General features: G+C 44.1%; 2 protein-coding genes across 3 annotated transcripts in view; both read right to left on the bottom strand.

Moving 5' to 3' along the window:
• Positions 1 to 2,425, bottom strand: part of grm2b (glutamate receptor, metabotropic 2b) — a 32,696-nt gene extending 30,271 nt beyond the window's left edge. For both annotated transcript variants that reach the window (XR_012928275.1, XM_076037281.1), the window contains exon 1: positions 2,201 to 2,425. The gene's annotated coding sequence lies outside the window, so the exon portion shown is untranslated. The remainder of the gene's footprint in view (positions 1 to 2,200) is intronic.
• A 3,669-nt stretch (positions 2,426 to 6,094) lies between these two features.
• tex264b (testis expressed 264, ER-phagy receptor b) overlaps positions 6,095 to 19,895 on the bottom strand; it is a 39,837-nt gene continuing 26,036 nt past the window's right edge. Inside the window, exons 3-4 of the mRNA XM_076037310.1 lie at positions 17,789 to 17,954; positions 6,095 to 7,944 (exon numbers count right to left, since the gene is read on the bottom strand). Of these exons, the coding sequence (XP_075893425.1) occupies positions 7,646 to 7,944; positions 17,789 to 17,954 (465 nt within the window). The 3' untranslated portion in view covers positions 6,095 to 7,645. The remainder of the gene's footprint in view (positions 7,945 to 17,788; positions 17,955 to 19,895) is intronic.

Genomic DNA, 19,895 nt, shown 5'->3' with positions numbered 1-19,895 from the left:
GCAATAAGAAGCAGCCAATTAGGCGGCTCTACGCAGACCAAGTGCAGAGCGAAACTCGACAAAATGGGCTTTGGGCTTTGGGAAGACCGCGTCAAATTTGTGCGGTTCTCAAAACCAAGACTTCTCCACCGCTGTTTTGAAATGGAAACGCTCTGATGAGAGAGAGCGCCATGATCAGGCCCCACGATCATTAAATCTCCAAACCTGATTGGTCCAAAGCCCCTGCTGGACTTCAGTCACATAATTAGGAGCGTCCTCCTGACGAAGGCCCGCTTGTTACAGCAAGCGGCTGAGCGGGCGCCACCAGCTCCCCAGATGTCGACGCGCGAATATTCCCTCGGAGAGACGAGTTCAAAAAGAGAAGGCGTGCGCTTTACTCGGCTTTGAAGCGCCTCCATCAGATGACTGCGCCAGCGCAGGACAGAGGGGATCAAGAAAACGGCGTAAAGATGTTTCTAAAGTGTCCTGTCTTATTGTCTTTTCCAGGCTGAGGCTCCATGAGTCACCGCAGGGACGCTTTGGGCATTCATGTTGGACGTGTGTAATCCCACTAATGACATCGCGGTATGGAGACAGCGGGAGGATCTCTTGGAATTGTGTGCAAAATGTTTGTTTTTAATGTGAAAACATTTGCTCTCTTATGGAATGGGGATGAAAGGTAGAACAAATCAGATGTTGTTCCCCCGCACACACACACACACACACACACACACACACACACACACACACACACACCAATAAATGGCGCATTACCATGTCTGAATTTGCTGCTGGTTAATACAAAATGATGCAAAGGAACGGCAGTGAACTTTCAATGAGGATGCAGAGTTTTCATGCATAAAACTAGAACAAAAAGAAAAATGGAGAAAATGTCTCAAAACATGTCCTCCGCTCTTTGCGTTGTTATGCAAAGCGGAGTTCAATTCTGGCAAAAAAAATCTGCACTGTTGTGGCTGTGACTAATCTCCGAGCCCACTGTTTGACTCAAGAATTAGAAGCGAAGGGGTTCTATTATGATTAATTTTGTAATAGGTTTTATAAAAGATTTTTTTTTTTTTTTTTTTTTTTTAATGAAACTAGAAATGATGAATATTTCTAGACTCCTTCTCATGCTTGAATCAGTTACCATCCTGACCTTTTCTTGATCATCTCACGAGCTTCCGCCGTAACCTTTCGTAGAAAAGGACCTCCATATAATCCGGCTAATGACTACAGTAGACAAAAGGAAGTGCAGCCACCGCAGCGGCTAATGACTCCGATCACACAGCCGGAGGGGGCCGCGGTTCCCCCCCCCTAACCTGGACTTGTGGAATTAGGATGGCATGGCTGTGGTGGCCTGCAGCCGGCAGAATTGGACTTTAAACCTGCAGCCAGATCTGATACATTATTCCGTCACTGCACAAGCTTTCAACCTGCCCCCCCCCCCCAAAAAAAAAACAAAAAAAAAACACCACACTGTGTTGTGACGCTATTAAAAACCCAGCTGGATCAATTATACGCAGGAAAGCGTGAGAAATGTTAACAACAGGTTGCGTATAGCTCCGCCATACAGTCCGCAGCAGCCTCACCCTCGCCGTCCTATTTCCATAATAACATGCCCATCGCCTCGTTATAATGAATGGCTGCCGTACCCCGATCGCAGACGCGCGCTGGCGGCCCACCAGGTTTTCTGGCGGGCAGGCAGCCCTTTGGAAAATCACATCCAGATCAAGATTACGCATGTGTGACCTCTGTAAGATATTCGCAGCGGGGCGCTCAGACGTTGTTTTGGGGCGCTGTCTCCAACAAGCGCTCTGATTGGTTCATGAAGTGAAAGCGAGAGCACTACTGCTGCTGTGGAATTTTTCTTTCTTTCTTTCTTTGTGCTTGAAACAAACTTTTACAAGGATGCAGGTGATCGGATCAGGCAACGTGACGCGGGGTTTGGATAAAGTTCACAGCTGTTGCGCCCCGCGAGTTTTGGCTCGATGAAGCGGGTGATACGTTGAGGTAATTGATAGTGCAGCCTAAACCAAAGACTGATAATGGCGCTCTAACAGTGTGTTGTCGGCGCGTGATGTGCAACATTGTGCAAATCGCGAGATCTGATCGAGCGAAGCAGAACGAGGGAAAAAAAAAAACGCGCAAAGGGTTGATGCGCGACAAGTAACAATGATGCGTTCAAAGTCTGATCCGGCTGAAGTGTGTGTGTCTCTCTTACCTGTTGGGTCAGCACTGGGTGTGTTTTGCCGGGATGTGCGTGCAGGTCGCCTCCGCTCCGAACGCCGGAGCGCCAGTGCGCGGAGATCTTCATCCGACTGTCCACACGTGCTTCACTTGGCGCATGTTTCCCAAGCGGCGGCGGCGGCGGCGGCGGATCGGATCTGTCCGTGGTTCTGAACTGAGCTCAGCTCAAAAAAAAAACTCCCACACGCAAAAGAAAGAAAAGGAAGAAGGGGCGGGTGGGGGGGGGGGGGGAGAACTTGTTTCCTCACCTTCACTGAGCTGAACCGGTACTTCTGAATCGCCAGGTGACGCTCACATGTCGAACGGCACCGCGGTGTGTCAAAACAAAGCAGAGGGAACCGACACAAAAGGCTGGGTCGAGGGAATCTATTGACCTACATTCAATCTCCAACTTGGCTCCGTCAGGAAGTCAAAGCGCGAGCAACTTCAAAACAGGAGGAATCCAATGAAGGTGGCGCTGTGTGATCGCGCTGGCTCGCTCGCACGCACTCACGCACGCTGCGGCTGCTCCCGTGCGCCTCCACAGCCTCAATGAGCGCAGCCCCGTCGACGCTCCTCACCTTTCACGCAGCTGCCCGAGCTGCAGCACCGCAACGCGAGCGAGGCACGTTTTACATACAAGAACAACAGCAACAACAGACAGACAGACTTATCACACTCAAAACAGCAACAGCATATACGCGCTAGTTTTTGATGGTTGGAAAAACAGGCGGTGAACGCGCATTCATAAAAAAAAAAAAAAAAAAAAAAATTCTCCATCCTAGTTTTCCAACTTCTGTGACTCATCCCCTCGCGCTCCCAGCGGAGCCCGCGTCGATTTGTGTCAATCTAACGCGATTCGTCCCGCAAATAATAAACTGTAAAGATCTTTTTCTAAATTGTCTATGCAAGGTGTCGCGGCTCCTCGGCTAAAATTAGAAAGATGAGAGACGAGGAAGCGTCTAAGCGTCAACAACATTGTTTTTATGTATTTATTTGTTTAATTATTTTTTTCCCCTCCTGGAGGCAGGCCGGCTCCCTATTCACCTCCATCTCATTAAAACCAAATCACACTCCACATGAGTGGCACGGCACTTCACAAAGTGGAGGGACATTTTGCAGGAGGCTTTGCACTGAAGGTCCCACAGTGACTCGCTCACACACAGCCAGTATGGATGGGGATGCAGGTGCGGATGGGGATGGGGGTGGGGGCTCTACATCCTCAAGGTTGAGCCAAAACACATCCTCAATTTTTTTTTCTTTTTTGCCTCTTTCCAAGCTTAATACCTACAAAATACCAGCTGTGAAATATTATTTTTGACAAAACAAATCACCCTCTCAGTTCAGCCTATTAACTATTAAAAGGCACTGGCAGTGGAGGGAAACTTCAAAGCCTCCGCTGGTTGTTAAGGTTAGCCCTGATGTCTTGAAGCGAGGCATTCTGCAGAGACACATTTCACACTCAGAGCCTGGCGCTTTCCCCCCCCGACTTCTAAATGCAAAAAAAAGAAGAAAAAAAAAGAAAATTACATCAGCAACATTCCTCTTGCATAATTAGCGAAGGGTGCACGCAGAGGTCCTCTGCAGCAGGGTCCAACTCAGTGGCCTGCTGCTGATGCTTCAACATCTCCCAATTTCCCAGCAAAAAAAAAAAGAAAAAAAAGAACACAAAGCTTTTCACGACATCCGCTTGCTCACACACACACACGTGCCATGAAGGCGGCCATCGCCAGCAGAGACAGGAGCCTCTCACCTCCTTCAAATGTGTCAATTCTGCTCGAACAATAGCAGCGAGAGGCAGAAAACTTTTCTTTTTTTTTTCCAACGCCGCTCCTCGGTGCACGGCAGCAATTAAACTGACGAGCCAGAGTCCTGCTTGTTGCATAATCTCACCCTAGCTAACACAAAGGGACCAATTTTCTCCCGACACGAACTGTGGTTTACATTACAATGGCGGAGCACATGTGGGTGGAATGCAAGGGTGAGGTTTTTTTTTGTTTTGTTTTTTTTTAGAGGGACATGCCAATTAATGTCCAGAGAAATTATAGAGGGCAGCAGCGACGTTTGGCTCCCAGTGGTCACTCTGCAGCTGAGTGGCTCACGCTAATCCCCTTTCTGAGATAATTCAACGTTCATCCCCGTTAATAAAAACAAACTGAGAAAAAAAAACCCACAATTTGGCTTCTCCCTGCTGTGTTTTCTCTTGCTGAGACAATAGCCGCCCAAAGACATCGTGTCAGTTCAAAAGAAAAACAGGCTATTTGACCAAAAAAGCATGTGATTACCTGCTCCCTGTGGTAACTTTGTTTGGGATAATTTGACAAGAGTTAAAACAGACCGAAAAACAAAACACCTCACTGCGAAAAAAAAAAAAAAAAAAAAGCTTTTATTGCAACGGCAGAAGGTCCAAAAAAAGCTTCGTCATTGTTTCTGCTGTCAAGATAAGCCCCCTCCTGGAAAAAAAATAAAAAAAAATAAAAATTTTAATCTGTGTGGAGGAATCTCTCTCCTTTTCTCTGTAAGTGGCACAAACACTTAAACAATGCTTTGTTGTGTTTGTTTTCTCAGCCCGAGTGAAGCCTCTTTAAAGGAGAGCATCATGTCGAAAGAGCGAATCACTCCGAGTTCATCCTTGTTTTAAGGTTAGGCAAAACACTGCAGAGCCAAAAAAAAAATATTTGACAGCTGCAGGATCTTGTTAAGAGGTGAAAAATTCCGAGTGCATTGTAAGGAACGCTGGGACGCCTCGTTGCACAGACTGTGAGATTTGGAGTGTGGCCATCAGTTGTACTATTTGCAACTGCCCTTCAGTGTAAAAGCAAACTCCATACAAGCATGTAAACTGCATCCCTGAGTGTCTAGACTGATATATGTACTGCTCACTCAATATTCCAGCCAGCACGGTCATTTAAACATGAAAACATAAAAAATTCCCCAGATCAATACATCACAACGGCAAAATATAAAGTTGGTGCTTCATGTTTTTTTTTCCATGTACCCTTGCTGACTTAAGAATCTACACTGAAATAAGATTCAGCACTCACTATTTTTTAGTTTCACACCTGAAAGCTCAGGTGCAGATTAGCATTACGGAGATGTGTAGGTCTTTTACTGGTAATGATCAAAAAACCCTTTGAGAGACCCATGAGGAACATATTTAGCCCTCTGTTTACAGCCTACTGCCAAAGACTCTAACTTTTGACATTTTCACATGCATGGTTTGGCCTCTGGGTGGCCTTTGTGACATCACAAAGGGATTCGCAGAACTGTGCATTTTAATAGACACTATCTAAAAATTGGACAAATCACAGGAAGTAAAGTCTGGACTTCCAACGGGCTGAGAGATCAGTGTTGCAAAACACACAGTAAGCATGGCAAATTAACGTTCTTTGAATTTCCATATTGGACTTTTGACTGCTGGCGGCTCCTTTGTGCATAATTATGATTGAATGGTTAGACACATATGACGCAGGCCCGTGTTTTGATGACCAAGGTCGAACTGCTAGCTACTGAGCGACGCTGCTCCCTTGGAGCTTTTGTAATTGTACACACAGAAGGCATCTCGGGGCTTCACTCTTACTTTCGCAGCTCATCCATCTCATTTAACTTCACCCTGGGGGAGTTTAACCTCGCGTTTGGAGTGATCAGCATTTAGATTAGAAACGTAAACACTCGCTATACATCATCTTATTTGGACAGTGTTTGTAAAGACTCAGCATTCAAAGCAATTACGTCTCGGAGGCAACTCCAATCCAAGGTAATTCAATGAACGAGCGACCGCTTGTTTTTAATGCTTCGACTCCCCCTGTGGAGTCCAGCGTAACACATCTCTGAGGAAAGGTACAGCAGTTTTAATAGTTTCAAGTAGCATTTACACAGAGATCAAGAATTTATTATTATTATTTTTTTTTATTATTAATAAAAAAATACACATTTCACTGAAAACCAGCACAAAGAGGAAACTAACTCGAGTTGGTGACAAGGCTTCCTTCGTTAACTTCACACACAATTATCATTAATCAGTCAGCGCAACATCAAAGTCTTCATTAGAAGGAGGCCTTACTGCCAAACATGGCGACAAGAAGCGATAAGGAGAGCAGACAACAGCTTAGACTGAAAGAACACGAGCCGCCGCTCGCTTGATTACACACGTCCGCGTCTCTCCCGAGCTTCCCACTGCCCGAGAGCGAGCTGCGCTTGCTGAGACCTTCTCAGTTTGATCTCTTTATTTGTTTGAAGACAGAGGGATATGGATATGACTGGACAAACATTAGAGGCTCCGGGTCGTCAGGTGGTCTTTCAGTCGGCGGCTGCAATATTTTTCATTTCAGGAGGGAGAGGAGAGATAAAAATAATAAAATTAAAAAAAAAAAAGACTAAAGAAGGGGGGGAAAAAAATCAAATGAACACAAATTAGCCTGTGCAAAGAGACAGCAGATGAAGAGAAGGGCAGAGAAAGTAAAATACCTGAACAAGACGGCAAGAAGACGGAGGGGACGAATGTGGGAGGATCATTTGAGGATGCTTGGAGGCAAATAAAAGGTGGAATCACAAGAGCGGCGCTCTCCGTAATGGGGGAATGAATATTAATGATCGTCCCACTTGTTCAGCGCCCCCACCTCCCACCCCCCTTCTCTCTGACGATTCCTGCTGGAACCTCTGAGGTAGTCACAACAAGTGACCCGGCCCGCCGCAGCATTCTCCCTTTAGCAAAACAGTGTGTTTGCGCATTAGCGACAGCCTCATGCGGCTGCGTGGCGGTTCTCGCGAGGCGCATGTGTTGCGCAAGTCGTCTAAAGAAAGGCCGCTTGGCCAGATCAGCGAGCTTCAAGTGATTTCAGTGAGGAGTGACTGAAACTACACAGCGTCATATTCAAGTGAAAAGCCAACTTTTGAAGGAGCTACGTGGAAGTGTAGCTTCACAGATTTCAGGTAAGTCGGTTTTGTTTTTTGTTTTTTCTGCACACTAACCCTAACCCGGTTTGTTTTGGTTGAAATTTGCGAGAGGTGAATTTTTTCACTTGTAGCACCTTTTCTTTTCTTTTTTTTCTTTCTTTTTTTTCTGTTAAAGCGACATTTCCAGCACGTTTGCTTATTAGCCGTCCTTGTCGGAAATGAAGCTCATCTTTGGAGCAGCAAAACAGGAAAGCGATACCCAAAAAAAAGTACATCTGTTAACGAGTACAAGGCACAAATGCAATGGTTTCATTTTTTTTCTCTCCAGAAATATCAAAGGGGTCGTGAGGAGTGAAGGGTATTTTGTTCTGTTAGGGTTCAAATCACATCTTCAAAACTCGGCGATTAAAAGTGGGAAATATAAAAGGGCAGGGATTTCACACGTTCTCATCGAAGAACACAACGTTATCCGCAGCCATATCAAAATAGACCTGTATTCAAAACCGGATGTAAAAAGGAATCAAAAAACCACTAATCCAAATATTTACTCTTCTCCCGAGACGCCCCACCACTCCTGGGTGGGAGCCTCTGGGCTCTTCTGGCTGGGCTCTGGGCGGGGCTCCACCTCGGTCCCCTCCTGCTGCTGCTGCTGCTGCTGTCCACCACTTTGCTCCCAGTCCAGCTCTTTAAAGGACACTTCCCCAGAGCTTCTCCTCCTGCTGCCTCTGTCCCCTCCGTCCTGCTGAGGGGGAGAGTGGACCCAGGAGTCGGCGGGCGACGTCTCTCTGCTGTCTGACAGGAGCACCCCGCTCCCGGAGCTGTACTCACTGTTCGAGTCCACACCTAGAGCCATAAAAACAAGAGGGAGAGAGGTGTGGACAGATGGTGAGAGGACTTCTATAAACAAACGCGACGTGAGGAGAGCTAGACCGCTGAGAAATTCACACGCGGCATTAAAGCTAAATCCTGCGCGGAGGCTTGTGAGATGCACTGTGACTTTGGTCCAGAGTGACGGGCAGATTTTTCTGTTAGCTGTGGTGAGGTTTGTCTGTTGTCTGTTGTTCGAAATGGATACATGGGCACCGCGCTGTTCTTAAAAAGATGATTATTGAGAAAAAAAAAAACACATTTATTTACAATTCATTAACCTTATTGTAAAATAAATAAAGTGCCCATATATTACAAAGGTCTCCTCCCCTCCGTGACTACTTAGCCCTCAAAATCTAGGTTATTTCCTCCTTGGGGGAACCCAAAAATGTATATAATAAACAACTTTTACACAATATGTTGTCAGTCTACAGTGATGTAGTGATTTCAACTCTTTTTCTGTTTGCAACTCCTTAAAGATAAAAGATACGGTAGACAACTTGTACCACATAGAAAGAAGAAAATGAGTAGCAAACGATATAAACAGGACAAAAGCTCGTACACGAAATGAAACATTCCTGAATAAATATCTGCGCAGCTGCACACGCTACGACGTGCTTTCTGTAAACTGGAAAAGGGCAAAACACGCATTAATTTCTGGGAACTTTATTGACAGGCTGGAGAGGAATTTTGCACAATATAAAAATGCCAATTGTTAAAAGGGGAAATAAAGCTACAGATTTGAAACCGACGTCAGATGGCAATCTGATGTTCTGCTGATTAATTAGGCACCGCCGCGTCTATTGTGTTGTCAACAGTAACAGGCAGCGGCGCGGCAGCAGAAATCATTTGGCGATGCAGATTGAAATGCTGATAAATCAGTTCCGCTTAGGTGGAACTTTCTGGGGTTTTTTTTTAATGGCTTCTTTGTTTTCTAGTCTTCACGGCAGACTCGTGTCTTATCTGGTCAAGATTAAGGATTCCAAACAATGGTTTGTCAGCAGATCAATAGACGGCTGAAAAGGAGAGCTCGCCATTCTTTCAATTCGTCCCACGGGAGCCACGGGTTTCAGTGCCAAACGCTATCTTATTACAAACTGTCCACTGCACTCTGATAGAGTCTGTCTCCATCACAAGTGCAGATGTCAAGAGGTACGCGAGTGACAACACTTAGAATAATGGAAAGCGGGACTTTCAGGAATTTCCAGTGAATCTAGTGTCTCAAGCGTGTGCGCACACACACACACACACACACACACACACACACACACACACACACACACACACACACTTGGACACATTCTGCTGGTTGTTAATGAACTGCTGGTTGAGCAACAACACCCCGTGCCCCAACCTCAAGTCACAACTCGATACAGAGAGTGAAAGCCCCATAAGCAACCCCACCGCTAATCCAGGGGCCTTCTCCAACCCTAATTGAATTTGTTACTGATGCAGCCTTCTTTTGCAGTGTGTTTTTTTTCTTCTTTTTTTTTCGTTACAATGCTTATCGCAGGTTAATGGGATTTTTTTTTCAATTTCATACCTGAGCGACAATTGTCGCCTTCTTTTGTCTGCGTTCGTGTCCACTTAAATGTCTCCCCTCAAAGCAATTCCATGGTGACACAAACAAGTCTATTATTGTCGACGTAATACTGACAAAATGTATATACTAATCACCATTTAGCAACGGTTCACAATGATGCATGGATTTTATTTTTTTCTAGCAAACCAATTTAGATTTTTTTTTTTGCCATTTAAACGACCAGGCTGAATGATTAATCATGTAACATAAAAGTACAGCAGCACAATATCAACCAAATGGGGATAGCAGGAGTGCGGCAGTCAGTTTCATAGACACCGAGAAAAACTGAAGATACCAAGCAGGGGGAGGAGGTCATTATTTTTCATTCCTTCCCGAACTCCAAAGGTAAAACTCAGATCTTTCCAGATTGAAAAATCACACTTCTGCTCTCCCCGCTACAGAGACGCTCAACACTGAACAGCAAAACTCGCGAAAAGAAAATGGTGTTACATGGCAGCCAAGTCGACACAACGTGCCCCTGAAAAACATCAGAGTCTAGCGGAAACTGAATAAGGAGCCGGAAATCTGTGGGTGTTGCACTGTGCTGAAACACAGGAAAACATGTTGTGCGTGACCCAAATATCAAGAAAAAGAGAGATAAAGGAATTCGGCTCATGTCGACACGGGATGTAGGACACAGGCCAGAACTGAGAGAGCAAGAAGTTGATGTAAAGAATTCAAAATAATTGGAATTAAACCGAAGAGGCGGTTGTACAATGTAGAAGAAGATCAATTTTATAAAGATTCACCGGCAATTGGAATTTGAACAGCACGGCCATTTACTTCCATATCACGCGTCTGACTGGTGGAGCCAAGGAAAAGGAAAAAAAAAAAAAAGGAAATCGAGTATTAAAAATGTGCATACCGAGCTGGGAAAGATCAACGAGTTTGGCCTTGCGTTGGTTTCTGCTGGTTGACTGCCTGAAGCCAGTCACAAACTTAAATCAATCAGCAGGGAGGGAGCGCTGAAAAAAAAAAAAATCCCATTGGATTGATCCACGAGTCGCATGATATCTTCATTCTTCAGGTAGGAAGCGCCTCCAATTGGCTGGGTTTAGTGCTGCCTTCAGGCGTCAGGCTGGAAAGGCGTCGGAGAGGCATTGGATTCTTTACCAGAATGAGAAATATTGCTGCAGAACTTTTCAACGCCACTGAAACTTACTCGCTGGAAAGAGATAAAGGGGGGAAAATCCTGTTGGCTAATTACAATTACAGATTAACAACGGAGTATTTATAAAGTTGGATAACAGAGGAGGGGGGGGGGCGTTCCAAACCGAAGCCAAAACCTTCTTAATCCCCCGCCCTGGAGGTGGTTAGCAGTGAAAGGACCAGACGCCTATTCACTCATGATTTCAGGTATGGTGTGGGCTGAATTCTGTTTCAAAGTAGACATTAAGTTTTACAGCTTGTGTTCTCCAGTAAAGTTGTTTTTATTATTTTAATTTGTTGAATGATTTTCATTTTATTTTATTATCTTTTTTATTTATTTATGAGAAAAGTACCATCTTTTCACACTTTGTGGATGCATTTTAAAGGAGGCATCTTGGCTGCTGTTGGCTTTCCGCTGGAGATTTATCAGTATTAGAATGAAGCATAAAGCAATTAGCTTTTGCATGGCATAAATATTTAAAGCAAGTGGAAATGGAATGTATAATCAAATCAAGACCAAATAATCCACAAATTGGTGTGTGCTAATTGCATTGCACCATAGAAATGTGTTGAACTTCAGTTGAGTCCAGCTTTATGACATGACTCAGACCTGGATATACATGTAATAAGAATATATATGGATGTACAAAGCTTGAGCGAAAATAATGAGAGAGTAGGGGTGTCGGCCTACAGGGGTTGGGAAAGCTACAAAGAGAGTGGCTACTAACCAAGACACAAGGGAAATAAAACGGTTTCAGGATAGGCTTCTTTTGTGAATCACAAAAACAATACTTATTGCCACCCACTGCTAGACTTTGCATGAGTTCAGCCTCAGACTTTGCACCGTGTGTCTCTTGGTACCCGGGAAAACCACGCAGCGACGCAGCCAAAATGTGAGAACACACGACCTGCAGTTTACAACGTCACATGACGGGGCGACGCTACAGAGTAGCTGTCGACGCTAAAGCGTGCCCCCTCAGGCTAACATTTGAAAACATAGCAGACAATTATGCATGTGCGAAGAGATAAACAAAACCACCAGATCTTTAATTAACTCCACAAGTAATTCCAACAAATTAAAGAATGACGAGGTGATTGTTCTTCTTCCCAAAATGGCCTGTTAGGACGACTTTGGGATTAATCTCAAACCTTCTGTCAATGACGCTCCATTAGAAAAGGGATTTTTAGAGACAGGGGGCTTTCAGCACCCTATTAAATGTTGAGAGAGTAATATTTGGGGATTTTGAAGAAGAAACGGCGACATTAAGAGGTTATATTTTTGAGTGACTCTTTCATTCTCCCTCCCCCTCCTGAGTTTGCCAGTGAGCTACAGCAGCCAAACTTGGATACCTCACTTTCTTCTTTGTTGGTTTATTTGAAAATGGAAGCATTCGCCCGAATTGCGAAACGCGCTGTCAGGCGGGTTGGATTGTCCACACCAGGCTTCCTTAAAAATATGGCAGTGCAAGATGGCAGCTAATTGGAAGCAAAACCCTTGCTCTGTGAATATTCTAATATAAATATATGAGAAATAGGAAAACTAAATTACTTTTATTGCACTACGATTATACACTTTTATGAATGCATTTATGGGCAGTATGTTAAGCCAATATATTTACCAATATAAAAATCAGAAATCAAGCCAAAATATTACATACCGGACCTTGAATAGAGGGGGTGACTGTAAATACTGCCTCACAGTGCAACCACAGTGTTAAACTCCCGGCCAAAGCCAGATGGCACAAAAGTAAAAAGGGGACGGGGAAGGAAACCTTTCATTTAATTTCTCGTCGTTCTCTTCGTGTGAAAATACCTCAAGGTCGGATAAAACTGCCCCGACTGCAGCTTCCACTTTGTTCCCAACCCATAATTGTCCTGTTATGTTTTATAGTTTTAAGTCACTGACCGCTTACATGCCAAATGAAGGCCTCACTCAACTCCAGCCTCTTTATCCGTATAGACAGTTGACTGGTGCGTAAGATTAAGGCCAACTGACAACTCCGTCAGTGAAAGCCTAACAAGATGGTTTAACCGAGTGATTTTGCTGCTGTGCGGAGCCACTTTGTTTTTCCTCCCAACTGACACTTGACAAGAGTGTGTAGCCGTATGCGAGGAGGCACCGGGGTTGACCCAGCCATTGTGACGGGGTCAGTATGGAAAAGTAATGGGTCGTGGATGGCTAGGTTGGAATCGATGGACCAGAGAAGCCTCTGGTGTCGTGCATGCTCAGCCGATCTGACGGAGCTGATCCCGGCGGGACAGGAGTGTTGCTACCTGTCACATTATCATTCCCAGTCATGGGCTCAAATGTCATCGCTGGAAATGAAATGCAGGATCAGTCAATATCGCCCGCTGTCTCCCGGCAGAAGGGGGTGAGCTGCGGACCAGTTTTGGATCAGTAATTAATTTTAGCAATTGACAGTGTGGAGTTGTGTGACTTCTGGCAAAAATCGCTGTTTTTTTCTACGCTGTATTCTTTCCCAAAACGGTTGCAGAAACACTGTGAAATAATAATGCTTTTCATGCTGGAAGGTTTTAGAGTTTGAGATGGAACAAGAGGCAAAATTAATTTGGGCTAAATAAAGCATCGAAAAAATACCTCTCAGGAATCTTATCTAAATATTTCATAGATCTACTTCATAGGATGAATACTCTACAAACGCAGTGGAGGAGTCATTTATTCCTGTGAGTCATTCACTTGTATAGAGAACTGAAACACAACAAAACAAAAGAAAAAAGAACAAATGCCAATGTTAAAGTACGCTGAAAAATATATATATATTTTCTTTTCCGATCTATTGTATTTTTTTGCACCACTTATTGATATCATTTTCAGACAATTTCATTCCTCCTCTCTTTACCTCTCCTACACACATTAATGCCATAATGTATATTACTTCAGTATGAAATTGCCTGAAATAGCCTCCGGTAACTTGCATGTAACGTGAGGTCATTCCCAGTGCATGGATCAACTACGGTGTGTCCTTTGTCAAAAAGCTGTTAAGCACTGTGAAGCTGTTCGCCCAGTAGATTAATTTCCAGCATGCTGGCTCGTGATTAGACTTTGCTCCATCTCCGTTCGCTCATTATTAACTCCTGAAAACACTCCATCGCAAACGTTTATGTCTCAGGAGGATTAATTAGTGTCAAGTGAAATTGACTCTAAGTGCTCGCACGTCTTTTACATCGAGGGCGACTCCTACGCGCGGCGCTCAGGGAAGACGCGTGCGGCCTCCTCGGTGAGCGGGCGTCAACTTCCACCTCTTGTGTCTGGCCTTTTCATTAACACCTGAGGAGGTGCCAATCATGGGTTTGTGTTGGCACGCTCATAAACAAAACAGCAGAGGAAATTAGGTTCAATTCCCTGCTCCCGGCGCAGGAGAGAGGCTGCCTGCAATGAACTTAGCCAGATCCAAACTTTTTTCTAAACTGCGAGGATTCTTTTGTTTAATTTCATGGGTGACTCGTCTGACTTGTTTGAAATGTGTATTGAACGAGATAAAAATGCTAAGGCAGCAGTAATCCATATGTTTGTGTGAACTGTGACGTAAATGCTCAGGAATGAGCGACTTGGCGCACTTTGGCTCCAATGTCTGCCTCAGTGTGTGGCCCTATTTCGGGGGAGCCGTGGCAAAGAAATGGTTTGGACACCATTGTGCCATGCAGGGAATGGTTAATCATCTGGGACCAATGGACAGTTGGTGGTCTTTGCAAGTGATTGAGAAAATCAACAATCACTGTCTACATGATGAACTGACAGAATAGCAATACGCTTCCGTAAAATTCCAAACATTTGGAAGTGAACAGAAACTAGGTGGCTTCGATTCAGTCTCAGAGGCTGAATTCACAGACAGACTATAGATACAGTACATATTGATGCAAGAAAGCACTGGCACATATAGCTTTGCATTGCATAGAGCTATTAAAGGTGCAGTATTTGGACATTTTGAGAAGAAACAGCCACATCAAGTGGTTACACTCACCCTCCCTCTCCCGAGCTTGCCAGTGAACTACGGTGCGCACACAAACCTAGATACCTCGTCCACCTTCTTCTTCGTTGGTTCATTTGAAGACGTGAGTGTTTACCCTAAATACGAAACGTGCTGTCAGGCAGCTTGATTGTCCACACCAGGCTTCCCTTAGAGATATGGTGACGCAAGATGGCAGCTAACTGGGACAAGAACTCGCCATTTGTATTTTCTTATATAAGAACCAAATGCACTATACACTTTTATGAATGTATTTATGGGCAACATATTAAGCTTTTACCAATATAAAAATTGTAAATCAGGCCACATTTTACACAATGGACCTTTAAGACATCATGATTCACAGTTGCACCAAATGGTTTGAGAACCAAAAAGAACTCCTATTATCAACACACTGCAAAACAAGCAGATAAATAGAGTCCAAAAAGAGGCTGCGGTACATTAGTCTGCTGAAAATGATCAGAAACTGGAGGAGTAGTGGAGTAGTCCAAAGAGCCTCTTTGATGTATCCTCCAATTTTTTTTCCCCCACTATGAAGTGAAGAAAAAAGGGTCTGAAATGACTTGCGCAGTTAATAAGTTCTGCATACAGTTGGTCTTCGTTAACCAGAGGAAGCAGAGTTGCTATAGGATGCCTTACATTTGGCATGTTTACTGCGTATTAGGGAAAAATCTCAGGAAGTGAAAAGACAACATCTGCCTGTGAGTACAGTGACTCAGTGCTCAGTGTGCGCAACCACCTGCCGAGTGGAAGAGGAAACAAGCCATTTGCTTCAAAGAAGGCGTGACAAAAGAGAAATCTTGAATTTCAAAAGGTTGGGAAAATAGTAATGGATTTTCAATGGATTTGGCTCTCTATATGGTAATTTCATTACTGTAATATACACTGCATTCTGATGGCGCCATTGTTTTTATGTATGCAGTGCAGATTTTTTTTTTTTTTTCTAACAAGGTTTTCTACTTCTGTGCAGCAGCTGTGGTTTGTGAAGTCAGAGCAAGGAGGCTCTGCTTGCTCTATGACACATTTTATATTTCAATCTATTTATTGTGATTTTTTTTTTTTTTTTAAACCAGGTCATCAGCCATTGGTGCTGTGGATGGGCTTTGCACATCGCCGTACAAGACACTCACCTGACAAGCATTTTGCAATCTGCTCAGCAACAGTAATAGCAATCACCTCTTCCTAATTAATACTAAGTGGTAACCGTGGTGCATGCAATGCTACATGTGGACAAACAGCTCCTGCTGGTTCTGGAAACTAATGTGTTTTGACAGGTGAGGCGGTTTAATGCACAAAAATCCTCCCTGTCTGAAAATGAGCCCACTAGAGTCATGCACCACTCCTGTGTAGCTCTGCAGACACTTAATGAGGGGGCCAAGTAGTCGGATATTTCCCCAGGATTTGCTGGATACCAGCCCAGAGTATGTAGCGAGGTCTAAAACATCCCCTGCAATGAATCTGCAACCTACGAGACAGGAAAATATTGAAAAAATACTTAATAATCTAAAGGGATCAGCACTCTGCATTCATATTTTACCTGCTGCTCTTGCAAAAAGGAGCCGGATCCCGGAGATTTCGACACGTCGGTAAATGATCTTGTTAACTTCTGATTGACAGCGTTTGCAATCAGCTCAATTGACGGCTAGTCTTGTTTAAGTACGGGGGGCGAGAAGTGACTATTTCAAGCTGATGTGAAAACCCACAGGACAAAGACCAGGGAGGAACCAGGGAGAATAGCTACTGCAAAAAAGGATTAGCATGGATGCTGGTCTAATGAGAGAACCGGATGGCAAAACCTTTCAAAAACAGTTTATATCCATGGGCGCCATGGTGTATTTATGTATTTTTACATATTTTTTTTATTTTTAATCAAATTTATCCCAACTTTTAGCCCTTTCAGTATTTTTATTGTACACTGTGGGGAATGCACCTACCACATTTCATTGTAGAATTTTGCCATACGCAATGAAAATAAAGACTATTCTATTTCATTGTATAGCATTCCGCAAATAGGCATATGGTGCTGAGCCACTAGAGCAGGGGTGTCAAACATACGGCCCGCGGGCCAGATCAGGCCCGCAATCTGTTTTCTTCGGGCCCGCGAGATGATTTTGCAAAATATAAAAACTGCAATTTATCAGTGAAACAAAGTGCCGTTCTAAATGTGTCCACTTGGTGACGCAATATCGTTTCTGCTTCGCAAACACTCATTACTGGGGCTGAGCAAACCGGCACAAGTACAGCCACTCACGTCTCCTCTTGGCTACCCTCATTGCCCCAGAACGTCTCCTATTGGCTGCCCTCATTGCTCCAAAATGTCTCTGTCGAAACAGATAAAGTTGATGCAGAGCAGTGTTGCCAACTTGGCGACTTTCTCCCCCAAAAAGTCGCTATTTTTTTTTTGTCAAAAGCGACTAGCGACAAATCAAGCGACTTTTCCTGGTGTTATTACGTTGCAATCAAGTGCAAATTGTCAATTATGCAAATTAGACGATGATGTCATTTGGTGATTTCTAGCGACTTTTAGGACAGCCAATAGCGGCCTTCCTTAACTGAGGAGTTGGCAACACTGGTGCAGAGTGCTCAAAGAACACGGACAAAGTAAAACAAAGAAAACAACTGGAAGTTGTTGTTATTTTTACGATATTATCACCATACCATGATTTTACCGGTCCGGCTCGCTTGGGAATAGATTTTCCTCTATGTGGCCCGTGAACCAAAATGAGTTTGACACCCCTGCACTAGAGGTACCATATACCAGTTTTTCATATTAGCACTGCTGACAACAGTATGAAAGCATGTCATGTTGTTCAGTTGTTGTTTTATATTACAGGAGCAGGCTTTCATTGGAGGAGACTCCTCCATCTGCAACAGCCTGCTCACTCAATTACTATGATGTATAGATATTGTTGACGGAGCCCCCGTCGACTTTGGGGATTGTAGCAAATGGGCGAAACTTAATTTGGGGTGAGCTGTCCTTTTAATAATGTCTCTGCGATGTCAATTCTGGTGAAATGCCATGTCCATTTTTCTGCACAACAGACGGCGAGCTTGTTTTCCGATTCAGCTCGGACGCCTCCGTTAGTGTCAATGAACCAACCTGAGACATCCGAGTCGCTGTGCAGTTCGTCTTCCTCCGACAGCCTCCTCTCGGCGCGTCGCACTTCAGGCACGTAGAAATCTCCCTGGCGAGCCAACGGGCCCATGAAGTGGATACGACCCTCCCTGTAGATCTCCAGGAACGGGTGCGCGCACAGACGCCTCTCCTGCGGATGATGTAAAAGTTGCGTGATGCGCGGTCACATTATACCAGTGATGGAGAGTAACGAGTTGCAAGTAACGTCATTATGTAATTTAATTACAAAATAAAGATACTTGTAATCAGTTACATTACAGGGAAAAAATGTGTAATTAAATTACAGCTGAGTTATTCATGATTACAAATTTTAATTGCATCCAACCAATTTTTACAAAAAAGGCCGGCCTTTATCTTTATTACATTTCTTGTTGCTTTGTATTTTGTTTCCTCGTGCACTGGCTTCACACAAGCACCGCCCTTTTTTGTTTCCCTCCAGAGATGAAAGTTTGAAACTATTCTGATGCTTCCAATTGGTTCTCCAATTTGTTCTTGTCAAGTTCAAGATTGTGGCAAAAATTGGGAGGAAGAGATGGCACACACAAGGCACACACATACATTTGAAAAATGTGTAAAAATGTAGAGAGTTGAGTTTTCAAAGGGGTGAAATTAAATGTTAAATGTATCTTTGAAAAAATGGGATTGCTTTTGCTGATTTCAAAAATAGTGGATTATGCCACCCTGGTTTTTGTATGTCAGAATGACCATGTTATGGCTGTTGTTTTGTTGTTGTTGTTGTTTTTGATTACCGTTTGAAACTTTACAATGTCAGTTCTAAACAGTGGAGAAAATTAATTGAAAATGTAATTAAATGTAATTAGTTACATTACGACGTGGAGTTTGCATGTTCTCCCTGCGTCTGCGTGGGTTCTCTCCGGGTTCTCCGGCTTCCTCCCACAGTCAAAAAAAAACACGCATTTGAGCTGAATTGGAAACTCTAAATTGTCCGTAGGTGTGTATGTGAGAGCAAATGGTTGTTTGTCTCTATGTGGCCCTGCGATGAACAGCGATCAACGGCGACTTATGTCACCCTGCCTTCATCCTATGACAGCTGGGAGAGGCTCCAGCAGACCTCCGTGACCCTGAGCTTGGGAATAAGCGGGTATTGAAAATGGATGGATGGATAGTTACATTACTTTAATAAAGTAATCAAAGTTACTTTAATAAAGTAATTGAAATTGTTACACTACTATTACATTTTCAATAGGTCAACTTGTAATTGTAACCGATTACATTTGCCAAGTCATCTTCCCAACACTGTATTTTACATCAGCGAGAAAAATATTCAGCATCATTCATTTCAAACTTAGGGTAGTTTTGAAAAAAAAAAGCAAAGTTTGAAAGTTTGCTAGATAGAGCTATGAGAAATGTCACCAAGTTAAAATGGGGGCAGGCGTAAAAAAGAAAAGAAAAGAAAAGAAAAGAAAAGAAAAGAAAAGAAAGGACACAGTTCTCATATCTGGACTTATTGTGCGAGTGTGACCCCGTTGTGGCCACAGGAAGAACCGCAGCAGGAAACCGGCCCAGACAAGCCAATTATCACACAAGTCTGCACCCAGTCGATTGCGAGCGAACACGTTATTATCAAAGCCTCGCTGTCCCACTTCTGCGCCAACACGCCGGCTCTTTCACCAGCCTTCACACCTTACGTAAGCCCCCCGCCACCTCCACCCCCCCGACCCCCTCCCTCATCAGCGTCCCCATCTCCACACTTCCTGCCGCAGCGTCACATGACGGAGACCACTACACTTCTTCCTGCTCATTAACCTTTCATGCACCTTGTTTTGTTATTCCTCTCATGTGCCCGCCGAGTTCCCGCCTCCTCGCACCCCCCCACCCTCACCCCCGCCCCCACCCGCCTCTGGCATATGCTAAATGTCGAGCAATACTAGAAAGGCCGTTGCAGCGTCTCGCACTCTCAAATGTGTAAAGGTGATCAGCTTTAATGGCATTAACTAGCTGCCGCTGCCACTTGACCCGGCCTGCTGATGCTGAAGAGGAGATTTGTGAATTGTTCCAAGTGCATTTTATTGACATATTGCATTTTTTTTTTTTTGCACAACATTCTCAA

The sequence above is a fragment of the Nelusetta ayraudi genome, unplaced genomic scaffold (assembly GCF_046127955.1).
Source record: "Nelusetta ayraudi isolate G7.1 ecotype Tasmania unplaced genomic scaffold, CSIRO-AGI_Nayr_v1 ptg000050l, whole genome shotgun sequence".
NCBI classification, from domain to species: domain Eukaryota; kingdom Metazoa; phylum Chordata; class Actinopteri; order Tetraodontiformes; family Monacanthidae; genus Nelusetta; species Nelusetta ayraudi.
Note: the sequence above shows the minus strand (reverse complement) of the source record. Positions and strands in the feature narration are given on the sequence as shown.